This window comes from Anoplolepis gracilipes, chromosome 11 (assembly GCF_047496725.1).
Source record: "Anoplolepis gracilipes chromosome 11, ASM4749672v1, whole genome shotgun sequence".
Classification (NCBI taxonomy): Eukaryota; Metazoa; Arthropoda; class Insecta; order Hymenoptera; family Formicidae; genus Anoplolepis; species Anoplolepis gracilipes.
Window position 1 is genome coordinate 6,265,789 of NC_132980.1, and position 16,965 is coordinate 6,282,753.

Here is a 16,965-nt window from a genome sequence, read left to right on the forward strand (position 1 = left end):
AATATTAATTATATAAAACGCTGCTATAATTTGGACTTTATATTTAAATGTTACAGATAACATATAGCTTCAATATCGACAACTCCGCTGTTGCGCATCAGTGTCGGTGAGTGACAAAAAGGTTTTATTATATTTTAAAGCAACGGATTGTGTAGAAATTTGTAGTTGTAGATTAATAGACTTGTAGATAAAGATGTAGATTGTAGATAAATTCGTTGCTTTAACCCTCGGACGGCGGAATGCATGCATGAAGTACTCTGGGTCAATTTTAAATTATAAAAAAATTTCTCTTTGTACGTATTCCAAGAGAAAATTTTATATTATTGTACATTTTTTTAACTTTTGTTAAAATAGATATACCATTTGTATATTAAAATTGAAAGGAAAAGAAAAATATTTAAAAAAATAAAAATATATGATTTATTCCAGTTTTATGCAAGACATACATGAAACATATTTATTTTAATTATATATATTAGATTTTTATAAAACAATTTTAAAGATACAAATGTTTAATGACCCGCCGACAGAGGGATTGATATGCATGCTAATATATTTTTACATACACCGAAAAAATTATATTCTCATCTTGAGAGTACTTTACTTATAATATCTTCTTTTAAAATAGATATCAAAAGAATCTTCTTAATATTAGTTTAAGGGAGAAATCTTCTACAGAGTAGAGTAAATTTAGATATTCTTAACATGTAAGAATGTATACTAAAATGGATATTTCTTTACCATTATATTATTTAATATTTGAGATCATTAATTTCAATAATTACAAAAAAACAATTTTATAAATTGTTGACATTGGCTATTTATTAAAACTTTAACAAGTTGAATATATATATATATATATGGTTATAGTTTTACTTAATTTCTATATATATGTGATATAAGATATGTCAAAAAAGTATTAATATGTAAAGAAGAAAATATTCTCGTTTATTAAGACTATATCTATAAGGAGAGTTTATAAAAGCATATATTACGAGAATATAATTTTTCGGTATATACATGATTATATTATCTTTTGCGATTTTAAACGACTGAATGACGTACAACGCGTCTAGAAAACGATTATAATATCGTACGATCCTAAACAAATATAGGTCGTCTTATTTGCCGGCGATAATAATTAACCGGGAAGGAATTATTTTTCTTCTTTGATCTCTGGCTAAAAATCGAGTCAGAATGAATATGGCCAGGAGCAACAAAGGTAGGTCCAACTGGCTAGAAAAGTACGTGGTCAAATACTGGCCTCGTTACCCGGCCAACATCCGCCGGACAATGGACAGAGGCGCAGAGCGCCCATTTTTTAATCATATCCAAGCGCTCTACGAGCCTCGAGCAAAGCGGTCCTTTCCGTTGCCGGCCATCTTGTCGGCCACCCGAACGAGCCGACGAAATCGCGCCCCGCGAGAAGCCGCCAATTACGATCCAACCGCGGATCCATACCCGAATCGATACGCGCCGGTATAGATCGATCGGTCGGAGCCTTCCGCCCACCGAAGCGCGCACAACCTCGCGAAATTCGCCGGATTGATATTGATATCGATCGCACAAAAATACGAGTATATTCTAAAGTAAAATATTACAAAGTTTAGAATTAAATATTACTAATCGCGTACAAGTATGCCAATTGGATAATCGGCATTAATTAACATTAATTAATAAAGTTTCTTTTCTCGAAATTAATATATTAAACGTCCTGCTCTTAAAATTGTAAATTCAAAGCGACAAGTAATTAAATGAATTAAATGAGTCAACTGATGAATTGAATTACAATAATTAAATAAAATAAAATTATATTATAAATATGTATTTATATATCATATATATATATATATATATATATATATATATATATATGATATATATATATAGTTACATAAGAGTCTCTTGCAACAATGATCTGGGTTAATTAATTTTGATAAGTAATTTTCCTTTTTTTTCAAATCACGATTAGTTGTTACAAAAAGTATCTCGCATCAACTTTTTTATTAGTAATACAAGAATTTATACGATTAAATATATTTAGCGGGGACCTTTTTTTAGCTCTAATGCTTCAGTTAATAAATTAAAATGTTTGTCAAGTAAAAATTAAAACTTTTATTTTTTATTTTATCTTTTTTAAAATAATATGTAATGAAAATTAATGAAATTTTTACGATTGTGACAGCGAACACGATATAATTCGGACAATTTTTACTTAAATAAGTAAAAAATTAACATTTTTTTCTAATTAAAAAAATTTTGTATATATACGTATACATATAATACACATATCTGATTTTTATTTCATTTAATTGAATCTATCGATATCTAATAGTTTATTATTGTATTTGTAGAACAATATAATACTCTAAATTATTAAATTGTTAAAAGAAAATTTCTTTTTTATATAAAATAAGTTTTAATTTGTAAAATGTAGAACGTAAAAATAACGTTTAATAAAAGAAAAAGAATTACAAAAAATCAAGATATTATTGGCAAAATTAAAATATTGACAATATTTACTTGGTTATTTGATATTAAAAGTAAATTATTGCCATTGTGGAGAAATAACAAATTATTTTTAGGTGAAAGTGAATAAGCGACATAGCATGGATCGCAACCAAAACTGTGCACATTATGCGTTATCCATTGAGAACATTCGTGGACATTGGCTATGTAGTTCAATGTCCATGTTTTTATGTCCACAGAGGGCGCGATGCTTTCAGGTGGCGTCTCGCAAGCTTCTCTCTGTTTATACGCATGCGCGAAAAAGAAAGAGAGAGTGCACCAAGCCATTCAGAGTGTGTCCTTTTCTACCTGAACTTACCCCCACTCCGACTATTGCCAGTCTATCCTTACTATGTCTATGGTAATATCAGCCTATCATCGACTCCTATTAGGAGTTTCTGCTAGGATTGACTAGGACCTGTCACGTGGTTAAGTGCACAGCATGTGTATGATATACCGCATGGTGTAATTTTACATTTTGCGAGACTATCACAAAGTTGGAGTATTTTAAATTATTATTGAAAAGTTTTCTACTATTATTTCCTATTCTTATCTCGTGTTAGCAGTATAAAGTTGTTCCGCGATTTTTCTCAAGATAAAATTGATTAAAAATATAAAAATTACATTCAGCGCATTAAAAGGTTAGTTTAGGTTAAGATAAAACAGATATTTCTCGTAAGATATTCTTTAATAAAATTAAAATCACGTATAATAATTTCTTTCGTAACACATTTTTTAATAACATTAAATTAATATTAAACATTAATGTTAATTTTAATGTTAATTTATGCTATTAAAGAATATGTTTTGGAAGAAGTCGAACACATATAGTTTTTATTAAGATTTGATATCTATTCTTTGAGTATAGCATATTGTATGTTTTTCTGAAATCTATAGATGAAGCGAACAGCGAAGGATTTAGATACTGGTGATTTAAATGCAGAGAATGAAACAACAAATAAGAAAGAAAGTACTAAGAGAAAGAAAGTGAGATTCGAGAAACCTTTAGATAATAAATCAATAGGTAAGAATAAAAGAGTAAAAAAAGATAAAGGTTGAAAAAAATTATATAGGTAAAAATAACAATATTTTTTCACAGGTAATAATATAAAGACACCCTTTTCAAAGAAAAACTCAAAAAGAAAAAATGTTCAATCGACAAACCATAGTGCAACAACTGAGAAAATAAGTTTACTTAAAGCAAAGAAGGAAAAAAGCTCGCAAGGAAACAATTTGCAACTAGCTAAGAATGATGGAACGACCGAAAAAACAGATTGGCTTAAATTGAAAAAGGAAAGGAAGGAGCTGAGGGAGAAACGCAGAGCTAAGAAGTTGAAAAATGACACAGTGTATGATAAAATCATTCAGGCTAAGCAGATTAGCGAGAAGTTACGTAGATCAGATTGCACCCCGCAGGACAAAATAAAATTAACACGGACGTTACATGAAATGTTGGAGAAGCACTACAGCACTGTGATATTTACACATGATATGTCAAGAGTTATTCAATGCATGATCAAGCACTGCGAAGCAGACCTTCGACAGGCTATACTTCGTGAAATAAAGCCATTCATTGTACAGATGTTACAATCAAAATACGCCAAAAATTGCGTGAAAGATATTTTAAAGCATGGCTCGCGAGACATCAGGAATGACGTTATTAGTACATTTTACGGTAACATCGTCAAATTATTGAGTCACATCGTATCGGCCCCTCTCGTCGAACTCACGTACTCCACTTGGTGCACGGACCTCGATAAAATATACTTCAAGCAAGAATTTTACGGAGACATGTATAAACAGGCAAAAGATAAAACTGTCAAATCATTGTCGGATGTATTCGAAAATGCAAGCGATATGAAAAAGGCTACGTTATCTGCCGTAAAAGCAAATCTGATTAGGATTTTAAATAAATCTCTCTTTAAGTCTACTCTACTGCACACAATTTTATGGGAATTTTTCAGTGTGTGCTCGACGGAAGACAGAAACGAATTGATAGTTATGCTGCGAGATTTCATTGTAACGCTATCACAAACAAAAATGGGAGCGAAAGTCGCCGCCCAATTAATATGGCATGGCAATAACAAAGATAGAAAAGTCATTATGAAGGCTCTCAAGGAGAATGTAAAGACAATTTGCATGTCCGAGCACGGTTACATGACATTATTAGCGCTTTTCGATTCTATAGATGATACGGTTTTAATGAAGAAGATTATATTGGCTGAATTGCAAGAAAATCTAGCAGATATTGCAATAAACGAGTACGGGAGACACGTAATATTGTATCTTGTGGCCAGAAGGGACTCTCGTTATTTTCCACCAAGTGTCGTAGAATATTTACGTCAAGGTGACAACAATTCGATCAGCAAGAAACCAGCCAACATTAGGGAAAAGGAACTTCTCGAAGCGATTCGCGATCCACTTCTTGACGCTATAACCGGGGATACAGCAACGTGGTTGTCCAATAGTGCTATAGCTATGGTTACTTTAGCGATATTAAAAGCAGGATCTGGAGATAAACAGAAGTTAGCATTCGAATCAATTGCCAAGTTTATTGTGGATGAAAGCTCGAAGATCAAAGAAGATGAAACTGAAAGTAATTTGATCGAAGATTCCGGATTGCACATAATGTTGAAAAAACTTATTCAAAATGACAAGGAACTGTTGAAAAAAGATCAAATTACATTTGGTAGCATACTACTATCACATTTAAAATTAAAAGATATCGAGAGATGGATAGAATTTAACAGAGGTTGCTTTTTAGTAATCTTGCTCCTGGAAAACGAATCTAAAGATATTGTTGATACATTGCTAGACAAATTAACACAGTTAAAGAAAAATCTCGAATCGAATCAGAGTTCTGGAAAATTGATAATATTAAAAAAATTAAAAGAAAGAAACGTTTAAAAATTTTAACAAAACATCACATAGTCCCGAGAAGGAAAAGAAGCATGTAAAAAATTGAAAGGACAGTCTTTAGTTAAACAAAACTTAGCAAATAAATCATATAAAGATAAACTAAAGATATAAATTTTTTATACTGTTTACATTAAATATATTTAAAAACAGAAAGTGAAAGAGAGAGAGAGAGAGAAAGTGAAGATTAGCCTTCTTCAAATTAATTATACTGTTTTCTGTTTTGAATATATACAATGTATATAGTATAAAAAAATATACAGTGTATCTCTAATTTTTATATCTATGATCAACATATACGATATGTATATAAACATTATGTGTGTTCAGAATACAAGTTTTTTAAAACTTAATTTTACATGTTCAATTTTGTAATAATGGGTATGTGTTAGAATAAGTAAAATAAAAAGTATCCTTCTAATTTCTTTATAAAATAAACTTCTTTCTTAATCTATATTTAAATTCTTGAAAAAGAAAATTATTAATATTTACAATTAATATTAAAGTAAATTTTATCATACTATTTCACGTGAGAATTACATTATTCATCGCATAGTTATTTAGAGAGATTGTGTGCTAGAAAAATGAAAAAAAAAATAATAAAACGTAATAAAGCACAGAAAGGAGAATATTAAAGGTGAATATTAAATATTAATTTATAAGTTATTATTTATAATTATTATTTAAATAATTTTAAAAATTTAAATAATTATTTATAATTATTTTATGTATTCTGTGGATAATCGAGTTTGAAACATTTAGTCATTTCTCTGTTTATCAGTCTATCTGCAGAAATTTGTCCAAGAATTGTGCAGACAAACTTTATTCTACCATTTCTCTGCATAAAGACATTACAGATTATTCAAATGACAGTCTTTTTTTCTTTCTATTTTTATAAATTTTAAGATCTATCCTGTTATGACTTTTGATTCTTCTATCATTTACTTTGAAATAATCTTTTTCAGATATAACAATTTGAATTAATCCTGTAAACACCTCATAAAAATTGCTTAAGTTGAAAAAAGAGAAGGCAACTTTTTTTATCAGTATATTGCTGTGATAAAAAAATTTCGGTTTCAATAAACTACAGACATATAAAAGAGTTTAAGTTTCTGTAAAGAAAAAAAAGACATACTATTTTATTAGTTTTTTCGTGCAGTTGAAGGTTGAAACAGGACTTCAGTTTCCCTATCGTTTAAAAAAAAAATCTTTTAAATTTCAATAAAGTTAGAAAAGACATTAAACTTTTAGTAATAACTGAATAAAAAATTTATAAATTCATAATTAATAAAATCGCAATATTTCGAGATCCAAAATTCTTAATTCGCAATATAAAATGCACAAATACAATATCTATTAGTGATAAACAATCGAATAAGAATCTTCATAAGAACTGAAGATTCAAAGAAGAATTTTAACATCATTTGATTCATTACCGAGGTATAATACATGGGCATGAATGAAGATTATAAACAAGAGTTTTAAATTACATCTTATTAAGCGATATAACACTATATTAGGCACATCTACATTAACATATTTAAATAAACACGCAACCATAGCTATCAGAATTTTTTTTTTGTTATTATCGCTCCAACAACTGTACGACATGTGCGGATACGTAAATTCGATTTGGGATATACTCTTAAGGTACGCACGGCTAGTTAAATTTTAAGCATTTCCTTAATATCAACAACTCTGGTCCGTATTTCTGGTTGGTTATCCTTCGTTAGATCAGGCAAAAGTTCTTTTAAAACGCGCGTCAACTTGTCCAGCTGTTCGTCATTATTTGTCTCGCTCATCTTTCTTCCTAACGAAAGAACTATATTCAATGCTTCTTTTCTAATTCTGGTGAACTTTGAAATATCTGCAAAAAGAAAACGCATTTAAAAAATTGCAAACAATTTTAATATAGCATATATATAAATATATTATCAAATAATATACTTTTACAATTTATAATGTATATACTTACTTATACAATATGATAATATTTTATTGAAATTATCACTTATTTCATCTAATAGTTTCTTATCTTTTGATGATAATTCCGTTTTATTTATTTTTAATATGACAAGTCTATCCACGAAGAGATTTAACGCCGTTAAAATGGTGACTTGCACAGATCTTGTACTATTTGGCAGTACTTTCTGACAATGAGTTACAAATTCTATGCAATATTTATCTGCAAACAAACAAATATAAAAATATCCAAAACATAGATGTATATATTTCTACCTTTTACTAAATTGCAAAAAAAATTTAGCCTGCAATCTAACCTTGTGTTTCTTTGGTAGAGGGCCATGCTTTTCCGAGTACTTCATAAACTGTTTCTTGCAATTTTATATTATTTTCCTTTTTCTTTCTACTTTCTTCCGCAGTATCTTCTTCGTCGTCATTATTTTTATCAGATACCTAATATATATATATAAAGCATTTTTATAAAATATTTATTTAGTTATCTTTTTATAATATTATTTATTGATGCAACTCACCTTAATCAAAATTTCCTGTACAATTTCATATATTTCTGTAAATCTATCAATGTCAAGTTCATGTAACACCATAGCAAACGCTTGCAAAGCACTTCGACGATACTCGACGTTTTCTTTTTTACTTTCTCTATGTAGTGTGGATACAATTGTATCTAGCAGTGCAGTATCCACGTTTAAAGCTTCTCTGCAATATATCATGTACATTTGACACATATATATTTATACACACACATACAAGTTAACTTATTCGTTAAAAATATAATAAAATTTTAACATCGAAATAAGAATATCTGATATACATACTTGCTATTGCACGCTAACATTGCAAGAGCGTTTAATAAACGTTCCTTTCCATCCCACGTTCTGCCACGTAGACCTTCCGTCAATATCTTTAATAAAGTATTTCTGGCTTCTATATCGATATTATGACCTGACTTTAAGGCAACAGTATGGACCGCATTTGCGGCTTGCACTTTTGTAGTCCATGACGCTGATTTGAGAGTTGTATTTAAAATATCGGTTATTGCTTGTAAATTATGCATGATTCCCGCTTCGGTCCCGGGCGTTATTTCGTTCCAAAAATCAGTCCATAATTCAATAGTGCTTTCATTCCCTAATAAGTAATAGTATATATAAAGAAAAAAACATGCTTACAACGAAACATACTTATGTATAAATAACAAACTATAATATTGGAATACAAACCTGGTACCTTTTCTGCGTGCATCGCAAAGAAAGCAAGAGGAATGACTATTTTTTGATAATTCTTTAATTTCTCTTGATTATAATTGTTTATGGATTGTAAAGTTTGTCCAATTGCTAATCTTATTGCATCATCTGTAATTTATAGTTTTTTTGTTTAGTTATTTATAAAATGAAATTATGACACTATAAATAATGTAGTGTTAAAATTTGGATGTACCTTCGCGTTCCAAATACCATGTATTTAGAGTATTAAATAATTTATCCAGACTAGAATCTTTAGCTGAGCCAACTATATGGCCAATGGTAACTGCATTATTTTTTCTCACAGCAGCGTTACGATCAGTTAAACCATTAAGTAAGGCAGAGAGAATTTTAGCTAGATGGGGAACAATATAAATAATTAATTGTATACAAATTGTAAAAACTAAATAAAAATTGCATAAAATATTAAATTACTATTATATAATATTTTACAAGATAATAGTTTAAATATATAGATTGGATTAAATTTTATATATTAAGAATATTTTGTACTTTTCATGTGTCTTTGAAATTAAAATATATTTACTAACCGCTATATGGTTGTAGTTCCAATTTTAGATGAGTGCTGAGAAGAATTACGAAATGCGAACAAGCAATTTTTGTTCCAAATCCTACACTGCATTTGATTAAGTCTATTACTTTTGGCATTAAATCCTTCAGCACATCTGCATCGATATATTGGATGCACTGTAGAAGAAAATGTCAAGAAAATATTCAAACTCTATCAAACTTATTTCTCAAAAAAATTTCTAAATTAACAAAGATAAAGTACCTTTGTTATTGTATCTGACGCGTAATGACCCTTGGCAACATTGGCTCTGAGATTATCAATAGCTTCCTGAGTTTCCGTAGTTCCACCGCACACGTTGCTCAAATACGAAAGCTTAGGGTTCTCCGATTCACCAATCGTCTCCAATAATGACGGTATTAGATTAACGAGCGACGGTTTTAATAAAACACCAGCCGTGGATACTAGTTGAGACACCGTTTGCAATGAAATGGCTCTCACCGTGTTCACAGTATGAGTAATTCCAATATCAAGTAGCACAGGCAATATTGCTTGAATAACTTCTTTGCCAGCATTACCATGCGAGAAATCACAATGACGTATGCAAACCTATATGTAAGATTAAATATAAACATAGATTAAAATATAGATTAAATATAAATATAAAGATATAATATAAATAAGTATAAAAATAAATATAGTAAATAGAAATATAATATAAATAAATAATCATATGATATAATATAAATAGTAATATAAGTAATATAAAATTAATATAAAAAATAAAGATATAATATAAATGTAGAGATATATAAATCTCTGGCACACACAAGTATGTATAAATCACCATTGTTTAAAAAAACTGGCAATTTACCTTACTAAGTATTTTAGCAGTATTTGTCGCGGCTAATCGCGTGCCTTCATGAATATCGTCCATCACACGAAACAGTTTCGTCCACAGTTCCGGACCGCATTCGGCGAAATTGAATTGGACATTTGCCGTCCTTAAAAGATCTGCGAGAGCATTACAACAACTGATACGTACTCTCCATTCGTTATTGGTTAGATTATCAGTTACATCAGTCAATATTTCTTTATGATACTGTTCGATCTATGGTGATATATAAAAAAAAGAACATGTTTTTACGCTCATTCCATTACACGTGACATATTAGATAATTATTGACAGGTATAATATTATTGACAGGTATAATATTATTGACAGGTATAATAATATTACTGACGGCCTTTGACGTTGAAGGAACAACGGCCCGCCAAATGCTAGTCATACTCTGCTGGATCTTGGGCGTAGGATCGAACTGATATCTGTACAATCGTGGTATAATACTAGGCAGATATTTATTCAATTCGTCTTTCGCGATACTAGCGATCGCCGCGAAACCAAACGCCGCTCCCTTCTTGGATGTCCATATTGCATTGTGATTTGCCAAATGCATGAAATAATAGACGAGCTCGGGCTTTTGCAATTCTGTTGCGAGGGAACAGATTTCTCGATACGTTGACAAATTGCCGCTAAAAAGTTTTTTTTTTTTTTTAATATTCTTATTAAATCTATTCTTATAAAATCTCTTAATTTTTTTTAATATAATTTTTTTTAAATATATTTTTCAAATTGATATAACACAAATATGTTTAATCTTGAAATAACATGAAAAAATTCTGCTATGATTTTAATCTTACCCAGATGGACTTTTTCCCAATTGACCTTCCTCAAATAATTTGGTATCAGCGGTAACTTGTTGCACAGTCCTACGACCCTGTGCAAACTGATCTAGTATACTGGTCACTAAAGCATCACGCTCTTCCTGTTTGCTGTTAATGTGTACCAAACTAAGGCCTTTTGAAGCAACATCTTGCACTATGTCTATTACATAAGATAAATAAAAAATTATATTTCTCTTCCAAAGAAAATAATGAAACTAAATATAATACAATTGATAGTTTACATTTACTTACCACTGTCATCTGAAAGAAAATCTATAAATGCACGATGAAGAGTGGACAATCGTTCTTTGACACATTCTCGTTGAATGTTGTGTTTCAAAAGTGCAAATAGCCACACACATACTGCCTTTAAAAAACATCATACTATTAATACAGCAAAAATTATTTTATTCCTCCAAAACATGTAGTATAGATACCTGTCGCAAATTTGGATGAGGCACTTGATATATATTAAGTAATTCACCTAACACGTGAATTAATAATTCATCGCTCTCTTTACTGTAGGGAACAACATGTTCGGAGGGTAAAGTCGTCCAGGCATCCCTTGCTTCTGGTGAAGCTTGTGCTTGAACGCAACAAACCAAAGCTTCCCCCAGAATTAAATGGACTTCGATATCTTTCGTCTGTGTGTTAAACAGCAAATGTAGTTATTTTATATTGTATCTTATTATTATGTAATAAATGTATATGATCTTTTAATTGAAGATATATATACCTCTTTGACTGTTGCTATAATTTTGTTAGCAATCTCCGTAGTATGCGGGAAACATTCACCGACACATAAGTATCCTAATGAAAGGGCAGCCTTCTCTTTCATCTGAGAAAAGAATAATACATTCTCATGTAGTATTATAAAATAATTGTATGACGCGTTTAATTATGTTTAGGAAACGAACCTTAGTAGTCAGCTTGGCATTGGATAATACAGAGAAGATCGTTTCTACTATCGCCTTTTTGTTCGGATCATCATTTTTCCCTTCTACTGGCAAAGGTAAAGAATGTGTTCTTCCCAAGACGCCAATGGCTTGGACAGCAGCATCCATTAATAATGTCGTGTTATCGCGTAGATATGTACCTTTACAAACATAGAATATTTCAAACATATATATATATATATATATATATATATGTGTATAAAGCAAGCATATATAATATATAATTTAATATAATTTAATATAATTTATATATATAATTTATATATAATTTAATATTTAATATACATAATACAACATTTAATACGTACATATTGCTTTTACAATATCGTTATAAGTCGCCCAATTGCACAAATCTTTATTTTCATTTCGCTGTTGCATTAAATTTCTCTCCATCATATAAGTCAGTGCCATTAATGCCCCATGTTGTGCTTCCAAATTTTTTTTATTCATAATATCCATGATATTTGAAACATGCTTTTCGAATTCATTCTTTGGAAAATAGCCGGTGATTGCAGCGTGTATCTTTGCGGCTAGTTGTCGTACATCTTGCTTAGTGGAAGTGAGCAAAGAACGCAGCCATGGCAACTCTTTTTCATAGGATTTTACTATATAATGCGGAACAGACCCAAGTACTTCCAATAATGCATTTAGGGAAATTTGATCTGTAATAAATAAATAATTATACTTAACTTGGAATTTGGTGTTTTATATGGTTTGTGTAATTATAATTGTATATATCTAATCATTTCTCACCTGCAGAAGAATGACTTAGGAGCAAAATCATATTGAGATACTGATTCAATATTTCTGGTTGATCCTTGTACAATTTCTCCAAGTAACGTCCAATCAGTGGAGTATGTTCGGTAGGATGTTGCAGTGGTTCATTTCGCGCGGGAATATTAGCACTTCTGGCGAGGCAAACGCGACAGTAAGTAATAATCTATAAAAATATAAATCTCATTAGTCGCCTTATTTTTGGATATAGTATAATCTGTTGATAAAATACTTACTTCAGAAAATGTGGTAATACTGTATGGGAGAACTTGCTTGTCTGTATTTTTGCCACTATTTGAGGGCATTCTCGGTTGCATTTTTGAGTGAACGTAGCTTACTAATTTCACAAATTCAGGCAACAATATTTTGTTGTTAATTTGTTGATCGTCTTCATTTTTATGCACAACACCATAGAGCGCTTTCATAGCCTCTGTACTTATCTCGTGTTTATTATCACCACAGGCTAACAACAAGAGGTACCGAGACGGAGCGTCATCAGGCGGAAACACGGTCGCGGCATAATGCATTGCCACAAATCTGTTTGCAAAGGTAACATAATTACAAACATATAGAATACATACTGGAATTAATGTAAGTATAATTTTCAATTTACAATTTAATACATGCCTTACGCTGGATTCTGGCGATTCAATATGAACCGATAATAGAGCGTTCATTAGAGCTATACTGCTTTCATCCTCTTTGTTCAGTATAAACGCAGATGTTACGCAAATCAAAGCGTCCCTTACTGTCCGCCGTAACTCACCGTCCGTCTTGAATATTAGCAATGTATTTACATGTAATGTTTATTTCGACATAAAAAATTTGTGTAATATTATGAATAAAATCATATACTTACAGATACAAGCGTGTCGAACAAATTGTGTAGCAAACTCAAATCTTTGTTTATTAAAGATGGTATTCTTTGACCAAGTTGTCCAATAACTGTGTATGCCATTGATTTATGTCCATCATCGCCCTCAGAGATTAATTTTATCATACCATTCAAAATTACTCCAGCAACGCGAGCTAATGGTACAAGACTGCAGCTTAAAAATTTAAAATCAAACAATTTATTATATATATATAAACTGTGTCTATAATATAATGCTACATAAATAAATAATGTTAATAATACATTGCATGTTGTATTAATAAATAAAATTATAAATCTACCAATTTCTCACACAGTAATAATGAGGCAATAAAATATAGAAAATTATATTAAAAAATAAATTGTAAAACTTACTGTTGGACGATATTTGATGTAAATTGTAATGCCAATGATTTCAACTTTGCATTTGTATTTTTTCCATAAAGAGAATCAAAAACAACCTAAAAAAATAGTTGATTAATTTTATTATTTTTAATAATATTTATATAAATTATTACAAATATTTATAAAAATATTTTTATTATGTAACATAATAAAATATATATTACACAATTAAATTTTACCTGTATACATGGTGGTATAATAAAACCCGCCTTAGTTACACGACAAAGATACTGTAAAAGCTTGAGACGTATTCGAGTGCTCGCAGGGTGCCGTTTCATCTCGGGTTTTACTTCCTTTTGCGTGGCTAATGCATCAGTACCCAAAAATAATGTATAAAGTGGAGTTGCTAACTGCATCGAAGACCAATCCAATGTGCTAAACAGACAATCATACTATAAATTGCAGATCTTTAATCTATGATAAATTCAAAGTTGATTAACATATTTTGACAGTTTTCATACACACCCAACAATCTTTTTCAATTCTAAATCTGCCATATTTGCGATGCTGAATCTAGTATCTGCTGCCGCTACAATCAAGTGTATCAGAATATCTGCATCTTGGAAAAATCCACCAGCAAGAAATTTAACAATGCCCAGTTTTATCTGTTCGAGCTGTTCCGCCGTTGGCGGGTTTTCACCTATCACTCGTTTGAACGCATAATCACTTAAACCTGGCGGCACAGTAAACTGAGACAAATCGATAGTTTGACCCGACTGTTGATTTTCCGCTTGTCCCACAGACCTAACAATATGTCATACAAACACAATTAGTAAGTATAAAATATATGATTATTTAAAAATAACATAACAAATATATCTTACCCATATGGTAGCAATAATATATCAAGCATAAAATTTACAAGTTGCTTGGATACATAAGGTTTATCTTGTAAACCTAAAAGGGATGCTCGTTTATCAATATCCGTTGGTATATTAATGTGTCCCAATGCTGGCATTATAATCAGCATTAAACTGTAACACATTATAACTTATACTATAACATATCAATACATACACTATTTAATTTAAAAATAAAATAAATTTAATTTCAAATACTATAAAAAAGATTTAATATACATAATTTGATGTAATTAGCAAAATATAAATTTTATCAAGATTCAAAAAATAAAAATTTCTTCTAATAAACATACCTATCTTGATGAGATAATGGTTTTCCTTCGATAGCATTTAATACACTTGGAACTAATTCTGCTTGCTTGTGCATTTCCATTCTAGGATAGCCTAATTTTATATATATTATCGTAAAGTTCTGTAATTATATAAATATACATTATGTGCTCCTTTTTCAAATCTTAGATAGCAATCAGCACATATCCAACATACAATCACAAATGAACTAGCAGCTGGATCTTGGTATTGCAGGAGTAATGCTTCAACAGGTAGCTGTACTTGAGGCCTGCTCTTTATTCTCTTGTTTATATGAATCAACAATTCCATCACCTTTTTCCTAACGCCTTCCTGTCCGCTAGATAATTTGAGCAACACAGGAGGCAAAAATTTACAGACCGATGCCTGTAACTGCTCATCTGTTTCTGCGGAACCCAAGCGAAGAAATACCCGCTCAAGCAAAGCTAAATAAAAACAACACAAGAATTAATATTATGTTCCAAAGTTTTTTATTAGCATAATGAAAAACAAATAACAATAGTCAGATTTTCAGTTGTGCAATTTTTTTTCTATATATTTATAAAAAAAATATATAGAAAATATATATATATATATATATATATATATACACGTACAGATATATCGATCTCCATTATTATCAATGATCAAGAAATGTCATAAAAACATATATCACACGAAAAACGCTGACATCACACAAGCTGTTAAATTTAAATAATTAAATCGACGTAGATGTGGATATTGCGATTTGACAGCTGCGAGCGCGCGACGAAAACTTATGGAGAGAGAAAAAGAAATATCAGACGAAATAAAAATTTACAAAAGAAAAAGGGAGCTGTTTTTTTTTCAGGAGGAACAGCATGACAATCGAGTTTGTGCCTCGGGGACTTTATCAGGTTCGAGGGACGAACATCCGTTCTCGCAGCCGTTGACATTCATGACAGCTGGTGCGACGTGTAATCTCCGACCCGCTGACAAACATCGCGACGACGTTTCGCGACGTAATCGAATATTTTTTCTCGAGGAATACTTACTCAGCTCGTCCGTAGCTGCCATTTTGAAAAGGACTGTAAAGAGACAGCGAACGCGCTGTTCGAATGACAAGAATAATAATTATTCGTGATATCGCGCTTAATTAGCGGCGTGGCCGCTCGACTCGATGTCCTAATGTTTTAATCGTCGAACGTGCGTTTTAATCGTCGACGTAATCACGCCTGTCGATCGTCGTGTTAATAACGGTGCACGTTGCATATGTATCGCACCCCTCGCTACGACTTTTAACGTCGTTTTATGTGAGGGCGCTAAGTTTCAACGCGAGTGAGGTTAGGAAAGAAACATTATCACGCTTTATGTTGACATAGGCACACGATATCATTCAAAATTTCTTACAATGTGTAAAGGAGAAGTTAAGGAAAAAATATATAAAATCGTTGGAATTAATAACACTTTCGATAAATAATATTTATAGTTATTGTTTAGATGTGAAGTCTTTGAAGAGCGCAAAATCTTTGTCAGTTTTATCAAAAAAATGTACGTAATAATTCAATTACACATAAATAAATATTATTAAAATTATCCTCGCTATTAAATTACGATCGAATTTATCCGCGCGTCGAGGTTAGAATTTCTGTCACCGACTACCCGCAAAAGATGAACGAAGGAAACTGACAATTCATGCGCACTCACGTGGCGCGGTTTATGATTTTCTTTTTCTTCTCGGAAAAAGCTGAATTGAAAAGAATGTATCATTTCTGTGAGAAAAAAACAATATAATACCGATCTAAATTTTTTTTTAATTTGCAAGGAAAAGTCTAAATTTCATGATGATTATGATAATACTTATTTGTGAAAGAAATATAGTCGAGCGTGCGCCCGGTTTAGAAAGAGAGAGAGATATACCACACCTGAG

General features: G+C 30.8%; 2 protein-coding genes across 2 annotated transcripts; one reads left to right on the forward strand and one right to left on the reverse strand.

The window, feature by feature from the left end:
* Positions 1–2,903: 2,903 nt before the first annotated feature.
* On the forward strand, positions 2,904–5,803 carry Peng (Pumilio and CPL domain-containing protein penguin). Its single transcript, XM_072901753.1, has 3 exons — positions 2,904–3,149; positions 3,406–3,532; positions 3,608–5,803. Exons 2-3 carry the CDS (start codon positions 3,406–3,408, stop codon positions 5,413–5,415), a joined length of 1,935 nt encoding a protein of 644 aa, XP_072757854.1. The 5' UTR covers positions 2,904–3,149; the 3' UTR covers positions 5,416–5,803.
* Positions 5,804–6,899: 1,096 nt separating this feature from the next.
* Positions 6,900–16,712, reverse strand: LOC140670900 (proteasome adapter and scaffold protein ECM29). The gene is made up of 28 exons (XM_072901752.1): positions 16,091–16,712; positions 15,255–15,502; positions 15,062–15,180; positions 14,733–14,882; positions 14,374–14,652; positions 14,088–14,283; positions 13,879–13,964; positions 13,489–13,678; positions 13,257–13,402; positions 12,866–13,166; positions 12,609–12,795; positions 12,164–12,517; positions 11,817–11,995; positions 11,636–11,737; positions 11,337–11,543; positions 11,152–11,266; positions 10,876–11,059; positions 10,419–10,707; positions 10,049–10,285; positions 9,439–9,783; positions 9,197–9,353; positions 8,842–9,000; positions 8,625–8,756; positions 8,223–8,532; positions 7,920–8,103; positions 7,704–7,839; positions 7,400–7,609; positions 6,900–7,291 (listed from the first exon to the last, which is right to left on the reverse strand). Exons 1-28 carry the CDS (start codon positions 16,110–16,112, stop codon positions 7,089–7,091), a joined length of 5,427 nt encoding a protein of 1,808 aa, XP_072757853.1. The 5' UTR covers positions 16,113–16,712; the 3' UTR covers positions 6,900–7,088.
* Between the last annotated feature and the right edge of the window lie 253 nt (positions 16,713–16,965).